This window comes from Cydia amplana, chromosome 7, assembly GCF_948474715.1.
Source record: "Cydia amplana chromosome 7, ilCydAmpl1.1, whole genome shotgun sequence".
Classification (NCBI taxonomy): domain Eukaryota; kingdom Metazoa; phylum Arthropoda; class Insecta; order Lepidoptera; family Tortricidae; genus Cydia; species Cydia amplana.
Window position 1 is genome coordinate 14883340 of NC_086075.1, and position 19403 is coordinate 14902742.

General features: G+C 36.6%; 1 protein-coding gene across 3 annotated transcripts in view; it reads right to left on the reverse strand.

The window, feature by feature from the left end:
* LOC134649628 (uncharacterized) overlaps window positions 1-19403 on the reverse strand; it is a 297644-nt gene that overhangs the window by 24179 nt on the left and 254062 nt on the right. For all 3 annotated transcript variants that reach the window (XM_063504461.1, XM_063504462.1, XM_063504463.1), the window contains one exon: window positions 4650-4743. In XM_063504461.1, coding sequence (XP_063360531.1) covers window positions 4650-4743 — 94 coding nt within the window. The remainder of the gene's footprint in view (window positions 1-4649; window positions 4744-19403) is intronic.

Sequence of the window (19403 nt, forward strand, 5' to 3'; positions counted from 1 at the left end):
AAAGTGCAGTATAGATTTGTTTTATTTTACTATGTTTCTACATGAATAACTTAAAATTAATGCCGTTAAAATAATTTTCACCGTTGGTTAAAATTCTCCCACATTTTAAACTTTGAGAACCTGTAAACAGGATGATGACGTAGGCAAGTGACAGTTAGGTCATTCGCGAATCTCGGAAGAGAGTACCAGGCGGAGTATATTATTATACCATGGTTGAGTGCCATAATATACTCGTATGTCCAGACAGCGAAAAAGATATGTTGTGTGTGACTCTAGTTAATAATGTAAAACATGGAATATATTTCAATTTTCAATTAGTTTAAATCACCCCGCAGTCTAAATTGCCCCCCTGCACCTTATCGCCTTTTCATCTTATTTCTTATAGTACTTGTGAATTTTGATTGCAGTTCAACGTTATAACGAGAAATGGAGAAAGCCAAAGCTGCCAAAGCTGCCAAAGCCAAATATAGGTACCATTGTGTCAAAAAACGAAAGAGACGGAATGATAACTCAATACAGAAAGCAATAGAAGCTCGAAGGTAAGATAAGTATAATTAACTAAATAAATCAAATTAGTTACAAAAATATTATCTCAAACAATTGCTGTTTGTGAAAATAGTTTAACAATAAATGCAAATCACGGGTCATTCCCAAAGAATGGACCGCTGAATACCGCTGTAGTTTTTGTATTACCTACCTGATCATATTTTAATTACATATATGTAAGTATTATTTATTTATTTATTTATTTATTTTAAACTTTATTGCACAATATAACAAATAAAGTACAAATGGCGGACTTAATGCCTAAAGGCATTCTCTACCAGTCAACCACCAGGCTAAACAGAAACAGTAGGTGCAGGCATTAAACAAAAAAAAAACGCAGAATAGGTAACTTAAGACAAAAAAAATATAGCGATATATAATACATACTAACGAAAATAAACTTACATATACATACTATAATTAAATAAACTTACATATATATTAATTTATGTACCCAGTGCAAAGAATACTATGCCTACGATGGACAATTAACCAGTGAGTTTGTCGAAAAAATGCTTGCGTAACGTATTACATTATTTGAAGACACTTTCAGTCTTTCACCGCCATTTCCTGAGTAACACGTTATCATTATTAAATATAGGAGACAGGAAATTCGGATACTTATTACGCGACTCTTCAAACTTACAGATATTTACTATACTAACTCCACCTAATAAACGATCCTTCTAATCTCGCGGCGCAGTTAAAAGAAGACGTAGGTTATTTGGCACAAGTTTGATGTTTCCAGAATGATTTATTTCCTTCATCAATCACTCCATATCTCAGTTTTTATCAAAATATTTACATTCAAAACGTTGGCACTATTTTGCATCCAAACCGATCTAGATCTACTGACTTATATCGTTAAAACGTAATTTACATTTATTCCTGATTCATTAGCAAATAAACTAGATTGTAATTTAACGTTTGTGTCAGTAATAAAGTCAAACATAATTGAGACAATGCTGAAACAATGAGACCGACAGTCAAGTTTATAAAATAACAACCAGAATCACAGCTGAATAGACCAGAATGTTCGCAAGTTCTCAAAATGGACTCATTGCTGACCGTTACGTAAGTACTTATAGTACGGCTACCATCAGTTTGGCACTGACATAAACGCCATCGAAAACGTAATTTACTTTCTATACATCTCGCTCGTACTCGCATATTAGTGCGAACGAGATGTATAGAAAGTAAATTACGTTCTCGATAGCGTATATGTCAGTTTTGACACTGTCAGTGACTCCTGGTACGGGCACAGGCCAATATGTAATTCCCATATTATGGGTATATTACCTTCATGTGAAGAGTACATTGGGATAACTTCGAAGGCGGGGTAATTTATAAAATTGCAAGTATGTATCTGCTAAACTACATAGAAGAAGTAATTTGTATAAGTATGTACTATGTACTGTATCAAACAGTGCAAGATACCTTGTTAAACCGCTTGCCAACGTATGAAGTACTTCTGGTTTAGTAGATATGTATTAGCTATTTATGCGGTTATAAAAATTAACCTGCTTTCGAAGTTATCCCCAATGCACCTAACTTGCAAGGAAAGTTTTTAACACCTTTGGAAATACCTATTATTACATCTGGTTAGCATATTATCATTGTAGAATTTGTAAATTCCTTGTATAATTGAAAAGAAGATCTGACTCCTAATCCTATCGTTGTCAGGTAATATTATTATGTTAAGTACCTGACAATGATAATTCCCAGTATATTCTTGGATACGGTAGATAAGTATTAATGACGGAACCATAATTGTTTACTTGATAAACCAGCAATGTACTGTGAATTGTCAAGCGTGGTGAAACATTGGCAACAAAAAAAGTAATTTTCAACATTTATTATCTTTACGACACAAAAGTGATATAACCAATATTGTCCTGTAAGTAATTAAAGAGTGTCAGCTTTCGTCGCTTGCTACATCAGTTAAACAATAACTATAAAGAGACTAGAGAGCCATGACTTATTCATAAGGTGTTATAGACCTCGGACGCGAAAAAATCTGCAACGTTTTCCCGGTTGAATGAACCAAGCTTGGGCAAGCGGAACATAACCTCAAAGGCTCAATTGGAACACGACCCGATTCTTGAGTCTATTGAACCTGCCAATGTCATATCATTCAGCGGCGGCTTTTTAAAAGAGACTGATTATGCCATTAATGGAAAGACAGTTAAAACGGTTACTTTTACTGAAGAGGATGGACGGAGGAACGCTCGATCCCTCGATCGAGCGTTCTTTCTTCCATTTTTCGTCCTCTACTAATACTTAGTTACTCGAAAAATGTGTGAACCACTGAACACAAATTGTGTATATATTCATATCACCGAACATCAATTGTGTTTACCAATTATGCGTGGTCCGACTTACATTCGGCCGGTTATTTTCTTCATGATGACATATTAAATACTAGGAATATTGAAAAATGTATTAGCCGAATGAATACCGAATTAACAGTTAAATAATCATTGCATCTTTTTACTCGAAATATAAATCTTCCCGCTTGCCATGGCCATGTCTCTTTTCTTAGTCCATTCTTTTTTTGTCACGGGTAGGTATAGTTTAAAGGCGATACCTGTTACTTATATTATACGTACCTATATGATGATTACTATATCACTTCAACGAATGCTGATCACTGATCGTCCACAAATTAAGTGATTCATCATATCGATGCAGATTGAATGAATCATCAAGTCGGTGCTTATAATTGCGGCGTTATATAACGCTTACTATTAAACAAACAGTGTCAGACTATTATGACACCTGCTGGACCAGCAATGCAATAATGGTATAGAATAATAAAGCTATTATAGATTATCGATTTATCACCGATATAAAGTAACGCAAGAGTCAAAAAGTACCGTTACGTAGGGCTTTTTGGAATTGGAACCTCTGGTTACCGGCATAAAAGCATAGAGTGGCAAATCTAGTATGAAATACTGTTCGAATGTTGTTGTTGTTGCACGCCTGATATTGGTGCATCATTAATATTATTATTACACGTGTCTACCACGTGTATGTTACTAAACTTGTTTGAATTATGTAGGTAGGTAACATGTATTCTAAAGGTACGTTTCGAATTCAGACTAAACCAGCATGGCTGCTACAGTATTGCGGCGCGGCATTATACTGCCGATTTCATATTGATGTCACAAATGTTAAAATCGATGTTTGTGTCCGGGTTTTTGACATTTGTGGCAGTAATGCAGTCCGCAGTAATGTGCAATACTTCAGTAGTAATGCTGATGTGGACTAAATCCGAACGGTACTTACTTTTAGTCTAGTCTTATGTCTTCTGAAATATCTTAATACATATTCACTCAGAGCTGACGACCCCGGTTCCAGAGAAGGAACCCTTCTCCTAGCCCCGGAGTAGTTTTTGTCTCTTCCGTTACTTTATTAACATAATTTAAAAACGAGATTAAAATATTTGGTAGCGTAATACCACCCAACTATAGTTCAGTACTACAACTATGGTCCACAAATAAATACATATAAATACTAATCTTCTTTTTGATATTGTCTGAGTTTTTTCATCCACTTATGAAAATATTGTGACCTGAACAAAGATTAGAGTTATTTTGAACGGAAGCTTTTGGACAGTAGTTGCGTGATGGTTTTACGGTATTTTTGTATTCCGTTTTTTAGTGTCCCGTATTAAATTTTATTCACAGAACACTTACGGGATCACTTCGGCCTTGCAAATCGGTTATTTTTTTACATCATCATCATCATTAACTTAAAAATTATTCTCTTGTCGGTGGAGTATCTTTCAGAATTCCCTATATTGCGCCAGCTCTTTGACTTTCTGACTTTACAACTGCCCCAAAAAAGGAGTTTAATTGTTTGAGTTTAACCTCTGCGGACACGCCATACATCAAAAATGATTTGCGTTTATATGTGTGCGCGGCACGTCTGTACACTCGTCATTGTGTATCTGACGGACTTCTGGCATGCTCTCAGTAGAGCGACTTACGCACACATTCATGTTGCGGCCAGTCGCGGAGCGAGGTAATCCGAGTCGGGGCGGGGCGGTGCGTGGCCGTTTTGTATGATAATACTATTACTTATTCTGTGGTTTAACTTACTTAATAGTGAGGGCGAGGAGCACGATGATGAGCCCGACCAGGGCCATGGCGATGACGACGCCACATATCATGTAATTCGCATCATTTGGGGCATCTGCGAACAAAATTACATAGCGTTAGTTTGCGTGACTCATCGCGCTGAAAAAATCGTGATCTTGAGTTGCGAAATATTTTTAGTTAATAGATGTTGAAGGAAACGGGTAGGGGATACTGTTCTATTTTTAATTTAAATTTATCGTGGTTTTTTAAGTATAATGATTGTTGTAATGGAAACGTAGCGAATCCATTTAAAACATCCACTACAACGTCTTAGTATTGAATAATTAAAGATATTAAATGCGTATTATTGAATTTAAACTGTTGTGAGACATACTAACATTGAATAGTTTTACGGTTTAGACTCACTTGTTTTAAGTCACTCGCGCGACATGTTTCGGAGAGCCTAGGTATTATTTTAGGCGTATTATTGTATTAAATATTAAAACTTATGTTGGTATATTAAATTTTATTCTAATTAAAAATAGTAGTAGCAAGATAAAACATTAATTGTTTGTAAAGTCGCTCAATCTATGTTCCAGAAAAAATGCGTTTAAAACCATATTAGGGTCGTTCGTTCAGCCATACATTTTTGGCCATGTGCAATGGCTATAATAGTTAGGTATTGTATAAGTAATTTAAATAGGTATTCAGCAATATTAACAATGTCTGTATAAAAGTTTCACGTTGAAAACTAAATACATCGTTAACTGGTGCATGCCTAACGGGTACCGTAAGTACTATACTTGCGCCAATTGTACCGCGTTAATTTGCGGGCCGTACTAATCGATAAGGCGGGGAAGACCGGATTGTAAACGATACCGGTACAAGCCTGCAATAAGGGCACGGTGCTGGTAAAAGTACATCTAAAGTTAGGTGTACTTGATAGTGTAGTCTGTGCGGAAAGAGAAGAGTCGTGGAATGTATTGGGCCCCATACATTCCACGACTCTTCTCTTTCCGTAGTATGTAGTATGTAGTACTTATACTGGCAACAACATATCTTCGTGGGCACGATGGAGTTAAATGAGGAAATATATTATCGTACTTAATGGATTTAATATGTATATGTGAATATTTATACCTCATTCGATTTCACAATATTTAAACCGCGCTGGGAATTCCACGTTGGAAATGTCCAGACATTATCAGTGCCTACTACTGTGAATTCCAGCCACTGTGTATTTCCTTCCGTCTACATTTGTGTTTGTACATGATAAGTACGTTTAAAATTATAGAACCAAAGTTATCAAATATTGATTATATGCAATATTGCTTTAAGGACACGAAGTAACAGTAGCACAGAAGTTGCATAAGATTAGCAATACGGCTTTCTATTATTGGCTTCTAAAAATCAAACAAAACTTTCAAACCTATATATCGATACTAACTACAATGCAAATGTGATCTCATTATATAACCGCATTTTTTTTAAGTACTTACCTAAGGTAACAATTCTTTAATGTAAGTAATGTCAGTGGTATTTCACTCTGTTGTTCGGGCACCTTCGGCGCACGAATTGTGGGCAACAGCACAGAATAAATAATAGTACTAAGTACAGAAGACTCACTCTCTAACAAAACGCGTCTGTTACGATCAGCACAGATATAGCCGCTAGGTGGCGACAGCGCCACGCGCGGCTTATTGGCTTTCCCCAAAATTGGGGCGGAACGGATGTACTTTTAGCTACCTGTAGCAAAGCGACGAAATCGTGGAGTGAGACACGCCTGGCAACAGTCAGACAAGGATAACGTGATTGGTGACCTGTCAAACATCGGTTTTGTTTTATTAAGACGAAAAGAGACGACGTCAGTGACGTCACGTGCCCGTCGTGCCCGCTTCTCCATACAAACGTAGACCCCATTTTCCTCTCTGGATATTAACATTATAGAAACAATTATAACACTATTTGGTCCACCTATAATTTAACCACAGCTATGCTTGATTGATTTTTTGGTTTCAAAAGGGAATTTCGTTTTTTATGAAGAAGCGGTTGCCCACCTTAACGTTTATAAGTAGTTACAATTCTACCAAGAATATTATGTGGTTTTTCTATTAAAACTATCACTTTACCTACACAATTTGTTTATTTTCCTTACACGTGAATAGTGTGTGATGTGGTTATATGAGGTAACTCACAATACAGTAATTTGACTCGTCACACGTTTAGTATGAAAACTTCATCACTGTGCCTGTACCTATACCTATCACATGATCAATGCCGTAATTCTAAATTATTTTTACCATAATGTAACTGAACAAAACAAATTTACCATATAAATGAAAACGGATTCACAAAAATCTAGTCATTGTTAGCCATGTCATAAATATAATATGTAGAGTGTGCGGAAAGAGAATAAGAGTCGTAAAATGTATTAGATTAGATACCATACATTTCACGACTCTTTCCGCACAGACTCTAAATGATATTAATTTCAACAATTCTATTTTACCTAGATAGCCTTATTATGCCAAGCTGCCGTTCTTATTAATAATAATTATGTATACAAATCTAGAGGTATTGAATTAATTTATCATAAAAGTCAACTAGAGCCCTTTAATATTTATAGGTACCAATCTTAAATACCAACTGACGTAACAATTCTAAATATGTATACGTTATCTAGGCACATATTATTATTGCGGAAATATTAACTTGCATAGTTCATATATTTCTGCTTCTATATTTGGATTTTTCCTTGGCTTTAAATAATAAATGTCGTTTATCAAGTGCAATAATGTCGGTTAGATTAATTTCATACTATATATTTATAAGGTGATTCAATAGGTACCCATTCAAAACTTCGAAAACGACGTTTTAAACATGCTCGTACGAAAAGCTACATAATAGGTACCAATTATATTACTTTTTCTACGAGCAGTTTAAATATTAGTTTTAAAAACCCTATTTGTATGACATAGGCATGTCTTGTGTACAGTACGGCTACCATCAGTTTGGCACTGACATAAGACGCCATCGAGAACGTAATTTACTTTCTATACATCTCGCTCGTACTCGCACATTAGTGCGAACGAGATGTATAGAAAGTAAATTACGTTCTCGATGGCGTATGTCAGTTTTGACACTGTCAGTGACTCATGGTACGGGCTCTGTACTGCCTGTCATTAACTGTAGCTAGGTACCTACCTAGCTAGGCAATAGAGTTAATAACAGCAAGTTATGTTAGAGTTATATTATATTGTGGAATTTGCATTGGTTACATCATAGATATGTTGCAGTCATTCCTAATACCTACCTAATGTTCCTACATACCAAACATACATAAATAAATATCGTTGATCGTTGATCTAACGCGTTCAGCCAACAAATTTTTTGAAAAATCGTACCGCTTTTTTAGGTGACAATACGGTTGCCAAAAAATAAGAATAGCAATCTTGAGGCCTTCTTCTAGTAACATCATCGATTAGAAACTTAATTAGATGACTCTTGTTCGCTAGAAAAAATTATGAACATAATAGGTCAATAACAGATATTCGTGTTCCGTAGCGCGCATGCCCGAGCCATCCGCTCTTTGCTCAGTGCGCTGTGTTCGGAGAAAGACCTGTGTGTTTTGTGTTTTGAGAGTTTTTTTAATGGGAAACAAAATAAATAAAATGAAAAGGAAAAATATTGCCCGTTGCACAAAGAAACATTTTAAGGTGCAATGGGTTCAGCCAGCAGAGTTTTTGAACAATGATAGCGCTTTTGTAGATCATAATATTACGGTTGCAAAAAAATATGAAGAGCAATCTTGAGGCCTTTTCTAGTAACTTCATCGAATCAAAACAAATTTTGTTCTATAAAAAAATCAATAACATAGGTCTAACGCACCATTAATACTTGCGGCCGTGACGCTCAGTGTTCAGCAAGGTCCGTTCGGAGGACCTGACGGCTTACCGCAAACCACGTTCGACGTGTTTCCTCTCTGTCGCACTTGTAAATTCGTACGTAAGTGTGACAGGGAGGTAACACGTCGAACGATGTTCGCGGTAGGCCCTCAATCTATTATTATTTTCATTGGAATTATACAATTTGTTTGGGTTGACGCCCCGATTGACTGTACATCTTATCTTCACACGATACTTTCGAGTCGTTAAATCCTATTTTGACGTAACCATAGCAACGTGGTACAAACAATAAGTTTTTTCTTAAAATTGACAAAGTTCCGTCATTGCGTTTCTAAACAAACTGAGATCAGGTGCTATCTCTTTCAGTTATGCGCGAGTTTATAAATGAGTCTCTTTCTCCCATAAGCACCACCACTCGCCCCGCTACCCGCTACTCCCGCTAGTCAGCCGCTGTGCGTTGAAGAGAATAGACGCGTGTTTGGTTATTTCGCAGCCAAATTCTTATGAGCAAAATCTTGAAAATAATTTCCTTGTGTATTAACATATATATTTTTATCAATATGGGGAACAAAAAGAATCGCATTAGACACAAGAATCAATTACCGGCCATACAACGACTCATACGCTCCGTGCGTATGAGGAAGATGAACACAATAAAACAGTAAGTTAATATTTTTTAATATTTTATTTATTCCTATTATAGGAATAAATACTTTTATTTAAGAATTAACGGGTACAAAATCTTATTTTACAATATATTCACGTGAAATGTCAACAATTTAAATGTCAGATTCAAATGTTATCAAAATATTGAAATTATTAAAATATATAGCAACGTGGTACAAACAATAAGTTTTTTCTTAAAATTGACATTCGGATTGAAAGTTCCGTCATTGCGTTGCTAACCAAACTGAGATCAGGTGCCATCTCTTTCAGTCATGCGCGAGTTTATAAATGAGTCTCTTTCTCCCATAAGCACCACCACTCGCCCCGCTACCCGCTAGTCAGCCGCTGTGCGTTGAAGAGGACAGACGCATGTTTGGTTATTTCGCAGCCAAATTGTTATGAGCAAAATCTTGAAAATAATTTCCTTGGGTTCATTATATTAACATATATATTGTTATCAATATGGGGAACAAAAGGAATCGCATTAAACACAAGAATCGATTAACGCTCATGCGACTCATTCATACGCTCCGGGCTTTGAGTATATAGCCTAAGGAGATGTGATACACGGGCGACCCCCTCCGGCAAAGTACATTGGTCAACTGTTCAAACACGTTATATTTATAAAACTACTTGAAGTCGCTTCACCGCTATTTTGCATCGTTCCGTGTCGCGAGACGTTTCTCTTAAAAAATGATGACTTGTGCAGTATTATCGTGTAAAAGGCGATCTGATAGCTCAAATTCGCAACAAGATCGCGTTTCCTATCATATATAAGTATTTATACTACCTATTAAATGTATATTGAAGTACAATCTCCATTTAAAGAAAAAACCGTTGCGATACATAAACGACAGAAAAATGTAAACATGAATACAGTGGTACGGGGACGAATCGGTCTTAAGGGATGTGACAAAGTCAAAAAAGCGACTCAACATTTGAATGATTGAATGAATCATTCATTCATTCAATCACTGCAGTTTGTTTAATATAGCTGATCAAGCAAATAATGTCAGTAAAAAAAGACGCGAAATTCAAATTTTCTATGGGACGATATCTTTACCTATGTATCAGCCCGGAAAACCTGCGGGCGACAGTTCATTCCACAGTTTAGCTGTGCGTGCTGGTTAAGACACAAAGACACATAAATACAGACAGCCATACATACAAACAATCATTTTATTGGCTACCTAATATCTTCAATGTACAGAATTTTCACTTTTACAATTTTATAATAAATAGTAGTAGTATAAGACAATTCAGTTCATTCATCAAACTGATTTGACTCATTCTTCAGATGTGTCCCATCACTATCATGGTCGTATGTATGCTGCATAGTTATGTGAAAACTCTGTTTGTGTGCGTGTAATTTTTGATGTGTTGAACTTTTTTGTAGTGTGCGTTTGTCGCAACAGCAAAATCTGTGTCTGTTGAGTTACTTATCTTTTGGTGGTGTGCTGTAGGTGTTTACCTCGCCCCCCGCTAAAAGTGGCGAAAAAATTTGTTCGAAGAGTTTACGTTATCACATCTCCTTAGGCTATATACTCAAAGGCTCCGGGCGTATGAGGAAGATGAACACAAGAAAACAGTAAGTTAATATTTTCTTTATTCATAATAGGAATAAATACTTTTATTTAAGAATTAATGGGTACAAAATCTTATTTTACAATATATTCAAGTGAAACGTTAACAATTTAGATAAGTACCTGTGTCAGATTCAAATGTTATCAAAACATTGAATTTATTGAATAATCGATATAATTACTCCACGTATTTTTTTATTTGGCTCTTACGTCCGTAAATCTACAGCTGAGGGTAGATGCCATCTCCGTCACACATGCACCACAGTGTCAGAGCATCTCTTTCTCTATTCAGCCAGTCTGCCGCTATGCGTGAAACAGGAACGACGTTTAGTTCGTTAGGGGGCTAACGCAAAATTGTAGTCTTTATATTGATTTTTTACATGTCTTAAGTACTTAACCTGTCGAATCCCACGATATGACGTCACCATAAGCGTTCTGGCTCATATAGGTAATAGGTATGAGCCGTGGGAGCTGACAGATTAAAGGCAAATGCCATGAAAAAATTTACACAGAAAGTAGACTATAATATATTTTTCTCAAAAATGGACGGCAAAGTTGCCGACGAAGACGACGACGTTGCCGGTTAAAACATTGGTCGCGAAGTGCGTAGTTTATGGTCAGTCAAAAAATTAAAAAGTTAAAAACATTTGCAGTCTCGATTTCGGGACTGCAATGTTGCATACAAATTCCATTATTCGAGTTCCAAACTTTTTAAAAGTTGAAATGGCCATATCAAATGACGGCATAGGTCCAATTAAACAGCCAAACAGATGATCAGCACTTATTATTATAATGTTGGTACTGCGACTATTTAGGTGTCTCAAATAGGTTGGCGTATTTTCAGCAGAAAAATACACTTCTTGTTTTTTTAAAGGCGGCAAAGCAAATATTTTCAATGTTTTTACTTTTTTCTGTGATAATTAGACCGTTGCTCCGGTAAATAATTTCTATTTCTTGCACCATTTTTGAGAAAAGCACTAGCTATATATGACTCGGCTGGAAGGCTACTTGCTGGCTTCGGATTCAATTAAACGGACTCCCAAGGTCGTGCGTTTAAAACGAATCCTCAGCCTGCAAGTAGCTACTTCCGAACCTCGACAATGTACTATACAATTGAAGATCAGACCAAAATCTTAAAAGTCGTTTATTACAAAACAGAAAATGGAGAACAAGAAAAATAAAAACAAACTAGAACACATTTTATAAAGCAATACAGTCATTCGACAAAGCCGTCTAGACAGGGAGTCGTGCGGGGTGCGAGGGGTGGGTCGCGCGCACTCGAGCTGCATACATCGCCATTGTTAGTAGCTCGGTACTACTTAAAGGGCTAGCTTGTCTTCTAGTAATCAAGTATGTCTTTGGCAGTTGTGGTAAAAGTCTGACAACCCTACTGTGTTCTTCTGTCGGCATTAACGCAAACATCAAAGGCGTCGGTCCACTGTTACTTTTAACACTGTGCCTTTAGCGATGAAGACAGCTAGAGCCCGTACCATGAGTCACTGACAGTGTCAAAACTGACATATACGCTATCGAGAACGTAATTTACTTTCTATACATCTCGTTTGCACTTATATGCGAGTACAAGCGAGATGTATAGAAAGTAAATTACGCTCTCGACGGCGTTTATGTCAGTGCCAAACTGATGGTAGCCGTATAGGAAGGGATATCATTGTCATTTTCGTTGGTTTACCTTTCCTCTTTACCCCTTCATTTTAATTTCTACTACCTACCTTTCTCGTCACATAACTTCCCTGAATCACATGCTCATGTACTGGCACTAACAACCAGATGAGTTAAACCTGCATGTACTTGACTTACTATTATGATGTAAATTGGTATTATGCATAAAATCAATATGAATATGAACACTATTCTGACCCTAGATGACTAGACTAGACTATCATGGCGGCTGATGACCCCTCGTCAGGTATCTTGCTTCTTGTTCCGCGCGCGGTCGTTGAACTCGAGCGGTTTTTTTACGCTCGATCTTTAGGATATCTAGATGATTACGATTCGCATCGAGCGACTTGGAGTCGGGGCTCGGTGCGAGTTTTACCATAGTCAAAAGAATTTGAACCTTGTTACTATGGCTATTCATTCTAAATTTAAATGGCAGCTCCGCAACGCGCCACGCGCTCGTGGCTGATGGAGCTGCCATTTAAATATAGACCGTAATTATTGTTATGAAAGCTAAAATTCCTGTAACTATTCAGACGCGTCCCGACTTCGGTCGATGTGAATGTTATGGTTTTAAGGTTTTTTGCCAGGAGCGTGATTAAAGGCCTGAAGATTATTCATCAGGTGTGCAGGTATTACAAAAAATACTTGACAGGGATTCTAAAAATAACCAGAGGCTTTTTGGGTCCTGCTAAATATTCCATTGCCATATGGGACTAAAGCTCCGCAGGCAAATGTGAAATGTATGTGCAATTTTTAGATAAATTTGCGAATCTTTGTGAATTGTAAATTTTAACGGCCTCCTAGCATAGTCAGAGGGGCTACCGCGAAAACAGGATCATATCAGTCAGCAAGCCCACCCAGATTATACCTATGGCAGCATATTTTATGATGTAATATGAAATCATCTCAAGCCGGTATTATTAAATTCCGTATGGCAACTAAACTGGCCTATTCTGCAAAATGGCGTTCCACGTGTAACCTTGTTAGTGGAATAAATGCAAGTTAGCAATGATTTCAATTAATATTACAGTGGAACCTCGATAACATGAATTCTAACTTATAAGTTCGTGTTAAGACGATTATCACACCTAAATTGGGTTTACTTAAGCAGTTTTAAAACAAAAACCACTTGATTTGGGGTAAAGTGAAACAAATATTGTTGATGTTCATTATATTTTCATTCATATAGGTAGACGTTGTTCCCAATAAACGATATAGGTATTTATTAAATGGTTTTATATTACATAACGTGAAGGGAATCGTTGGTTGTTTCATCGAAATAGAGTTCTGAAGGGCTTTGAAGGGAAGGGAATAGCATTTTGATTCGTGTTAATGAGGATTTCGTCTTATCGAGATTCGAGTTGCCGAGGTTTCACTGTATATACTTAAGAGCCAACAGGAGTGGTCATTTCTCCATACAAACGTACTCGACTGTTTCCTCCGTGGGTTTTGAAGCTAGAGCAATGATTTTTTCAACACAGATTAATATTGTCAATATCTGTGTCGGACCGTTTTGATATTTTTGATATTTTTGTTTTTTTAAGGCGCTAGAGCCCGATAAAAATGGCCAAAATGGCCTAATTGACTATGCCGCAATGAGAGGCGTGGTATTCAAAACTGATATCAATTAGCCAAAAAAGCAAAACGGTCCGACACAGATAATTTCATAATCATTTAGATTTCCAAATTTGGTTACGATTGGTTAAGTTTTGGAGGAGGAAACAGTCGAGTACGAAACCTCGATTTTTGAGACTTTTACGCAGGATTTTTCGCCTTGTCCTTATCGCACTAGTTTTAGGAGCCGCTCCCGTTAGCGAGACGGGTATATTTACCTAAACTATTTAAATCTCAGCTCCTGTTTCGTCGACTGTCAATGGATCTTATGCCTGTGCAATAAAGTTAGAAAATTGTCAATGCACAAGGTACCTACGTCCTACCTGCATACACCGATATGCACTTGCTTTACAAAAATCGATAGTATTAAAGCAACCTAAGCCCGTACCATGACTACCATGAGTCACTGACGGTGTCAAAATGCATCTCGCTTTACTCTCATATTAGTGCGAGCGAGATGTAGAGAAAGTAAATAAATTACGTTCTCGATAGCCTTTATGTCAGTGCCAAACTGGTGGTAGCCACACTGCTCGATTATTTGTAAGAATTTAAGATTCAGCACTTTTAAACTTCGTTAGTTATTTGTAAATTGTATTAAACGAGAACTCAAACGGTTGAAACGGCAAAATATGGCTATTTGTCAAAGATATGTATAGGTACTTATTTCAGAAAATCAAAAATCAATTAATTGAAATGTGAGACAACGTGAGAAACAGAGTAATCCCAATAAGGTCTAGTTTCCCTTGATTTCGAGAGCAACGAACCTAGACCACCTAGACTATTTTTTTTATAAGTACTGTCCTTATTTACTGGCCCAAGGCGTCTGACGGCTGTTGATCGATCGCAGTAAGAGAAGGCAGGCCTCTTACAGACAACCTCGAAAATTTAGTATTCTATGTTCCAACTGAAAAATTTTGGTATTCTCCGATAAACAGCTGCCAGACGCAATTACCATCAAACGGGCATCAGGGTTCGTGGGTATAAAAAAACAGCAAATGGAAGGTTCTGCCACTTCTGCCTTATTAAAACGATTGAGTACAAATTGCTTCACACACATTATCGCAGCCAATCAAAGTGCCGGACGAAATCGTAAACACACGTGACGCTCAACTGACACGTTTGGTGGTAAGGCTGAAATGTCGTTGCGGTCACGTCTGTCGTTTACGACGTATTCTTTATGTTTTCAACTGACGTCTCATACATTTCATGGTGATTGTCCTTAGTTTATAACTTCTTATAGGTATCCACATCCGAGTAGTTTCCACTTCAATGTGCGACTTTAGATCGTACCTGTAGTGGCTATAGTTAAGGCTGAATCCGTACAGTCAATCAATTTAATCTATGAACATAAATATTTACCTAAGTATCTATAAGGTACCCACAACAAAAGCCTTATTTATTTCAATATAATCATTCGTCACGTAAAGGAATATAAAGATTATTTTGCATGCGATGCGTCTTAAGTATTTCTTTGTTTATGTCCAAAAGCATGTTATGAGCTATATATAGATAGCAAATATCCTAAAGTTGCAAGCACCACCAAGAAAGGACAGGACTCAAAAAAAATAAAAGTGCACGTACTTTCTATGAACTTCATTTTATTGTGACTCGAAATTCGACAATCATCAGGGACTCCCACTCAAATACCATTGTAATTTTTAATTTAAAAGTTAGTACTTTTAGTTAAAAGTCTCATTAATTGAAACCCAAACAATAATTTTGGTACGAAACTGCCCTTGCGGCTTTGTTAAACAAACCAGGCCACCCACTGCTTCCATGAAGTAATTACAGCCGTGTCCCGTTAAGGTCGTATATACACTGGTCAAAAGTAGGTCGTTTTGGCACTTAGCAGAAACGGTCGGCGGCAGCGACCATTCGCAGAATGGGAACGTATGACAGTCAAATATATTTGGCAACTCCATAAACGTCCCAGTATTATATAAGTTTTACGTGTATGCTGGTATAACACTTTAATTTAAACTCTTGCGTTTTGTTCACATATTTAGGATGAGAACGGCATATATTTAGTAGGTACCTACCCATATCTCCGTTGACATTTTGCTGGGTCAGTCATCCGTGACCACAGCTGGTGCAACCCAGCTGAAACGTCAGATATGGTAAAAAATATTTGTTTATTTTATACATAGGTACCATAATGAAATTATATCGCGTTACATCAGTTCTTATTTGTCAATAACGTAGCTGGTCTCTAACATTCTAAGCTGAACATTTGTATATAGCTGATCTTGTGTTGCCAGTTGCTAGCAAACCTACAAACTTCTTTTAAATTTGTAAATTATCACAAAAAATGTTGTAGCCTACAACTTGTAAATAGGATCGGTAATTAAGCGACGGCGGTTGGATTTTAGGCTATTTCTATTATTTTTTTTTTCAATTCATTTATTTGTCGAAAAGCAGGTAGTGTTGCAAACAGAACGGCTGCCATCAGTTTGGCACTGACATAAACGCTGTCGAGAACGTAATTTACTTTCTATACATCTCGCTCGTACTCGCATATTAGTGCAAACGAGATGTATAGAGAGTAAATTACGTTCTCGATAGCGTAAATGTCAGTTTTGACACTGTCAGTAACTCATGGTACGGGCTCAGGTGTTACATACTTACATGTAATTAAGTTTTCCAATTTTGTCATATGAGGCATACAAATAAATATTTGCGGTGTAGCTCACGAGATTCAAATTTATTGTCATCAACTCATCATCATAATAATAAATGTCAACTATTTACATACACGTGCTCATCAAATAATGTCAAAATTCTAGTTGTTAAATGTCAAATTAAGGCCTATAATTCAATTATATAATTTAGAGAATAAATTACATATACATGCATAAAAAAGTTCGCTATCATTTAAATATTCGTATAATATATATCGACAATACGTTTTAACAATAAAACATTTTATTTTTCATTACCTACGTATCATAACCGTTATAAGATACGGATATCAATAGTAAGGTTTGCGCATACAAATACGGATCATGAGGTTAATAAAAGATGAGATTCATACATCACTTACTAGTATGACACAGCTCAAATATTTTACCTCAAAATATTGTCTTTAATCTGCGTAAGCGCACGTGTTCGACGTGTTACATGATCGCAGTGATGTTTTATCCTCACATAATATCTGACGTTCATGCCATGATTTATCTGTTTCCTGACAACCCGTATCATTGAACGTGAATGATGAATATGATGATGTGTCAATACGGATTGTTTATTGCTACGGATTACGTTGTTAGGGTTCCGTAGCCAAATGGCAAAAAACGGAACCCTTATAGATTCGTCATGTCTGTCTGTCTGTCCGTCTGTCCGTCCGTATGTCACAGTCACTTTTCTCCGAAACTATAAAAACTATACTGTTGAAACTTGGTAAGTAGATGTATTCTGTGAACCGCATTAAGATTTTCACACAAAAATAGAAAAAAAACAATACATTTTTGGGGTTCCCCATACTTAGAACTGAAACTCAAAATTTTTTTTTCATCAAACCCATACGTGTGGGGTATCTATGGATAGGTCTTCAAAAATGATATTGAGGTTTCTAATATCATTTTTTTCTAAACTGAATAGTTTGCGCGAGAGACACTTCCAAAGTGGTAAAATATGTGTCCCCCCCCCTGTAACTTCAAAAATAACAGAATGATAAAACAAAAAAAAAGATATGATGTACATTACCATGTAAACTTCCACCGAAAATTGATTTGAACGAGATCTAGTAAGTAGTTTTTTTTAATACGTCATAAATCGCCTAAATACGGAACCCTTCATGGGCGAGTCCGACTCGCACTTGGCTGCTTTTTTTGCGTAAATGCTGTCACGTGGAACTGTTGTAACCTCAACGGATATCTATTCGGAATTAACTATAGTACTTAAAGATATGTTACAGTAATAGAAACACAACTTAAATAAATATTACACGACACCCTTACACAAATTGACTAAGCCCTACACCTATAGTAAGCTGAAGAAGGCCTGTGTTGTGGGTAATCGGCTAGTATTAAAAGCTGAGCGAAATATGTTTGTTGCTTTCTCATAAAATATTTACATGCAACTGTATGGAAGTAACAAACTTAGAGTCTGTGCGGAAAGAGAAGAGTCGTGGATTGTATTGGGCCCCATACATTCCACGACTCTTCTCTTTCCGCACAGACTCTAGTCATCACATCATCACTATTCAATTCTTGTCAAAAACTGTCATATTAAGTATACTTAATTAAATAGTACGGTAGATTGTAGATAGTATCCTACGAGATAATTTATGCGATAAGTCACTTTCTACCATTGTTACAGGGGAAAGTGGAAGTGGTTTACATTAGCTCACATATGAGTAATCTGTGTCAGACCATCGCGTCGATATTTCTCTTTCGCTGGAAATGTGTTGCAATCTTTTAAGTGCACTTCACACTGACGAGAAAGCAAGCACGAATTTGCGCCAGTTTTCGCTTTGAGCTCTGTTTCATGTTTCATAATATCGGTAAAGTTAATTTATAGAGTAGGTACCCGCAGATCAACGACTGTCAAAGAGCAAAGTTTATGATTGTCTATTATAGCTGGTCAAGCAAATCTTGTCAGTAAAAAAAGGCGCGAAATTCAAATTTGCTATGGGACGATATCCCTTCGCGCCTACATTTTTCAAATCTGCCACCTTTTTCTACTGACAAGATCTGCTTGACCAGCTATAAATCTAAAATTAAAACTCTATTAAACCTTTGCTGCTTTTGACCAAATTTCAGGCAGTTTATAGTTACCTCCTGGAATTGATAAGAGGTAGAACTAGAAGAAAAATATCGGGGACAATGGCGACGTACCTTTGGAAGAAAAAAAGGAACATGACACCGGGTTTGATCACAGTGTGCAGCTACCTTAAGCAGTCTGCCAGTGTGTTGTAGACATAACGGAAATCTGAGGAAATGTGTGATTCAGGCGTCTCGGATGAGTATACTTGACGCCGATTTTACTTTGTGAGTAACAGAGTGAGTTCAATCCAGGACGAGTGTTAGAATTAGAACGTGAATCACACAACATGTACAATATATGTACATAGATAATAATATTGACCATCGTCTAATCGTATCTCAAGATTTATACTTCCGAACTTAGAAAATACATCGCCATTTTGATTAAAACAATGTAAGTATTTAAGGCTCCTTATTCCTACAAGCGAGCGTTTTTTGCAATCTGTTACCTTTTTCATTCAAGATTACGACGTAACTATTAGTATTCATTCAAAAACTGATAACGTACTTAAATAATCATTTCTTAAACTAGCAAGTAACACCGTTCAAGTTGACATTTTCTCT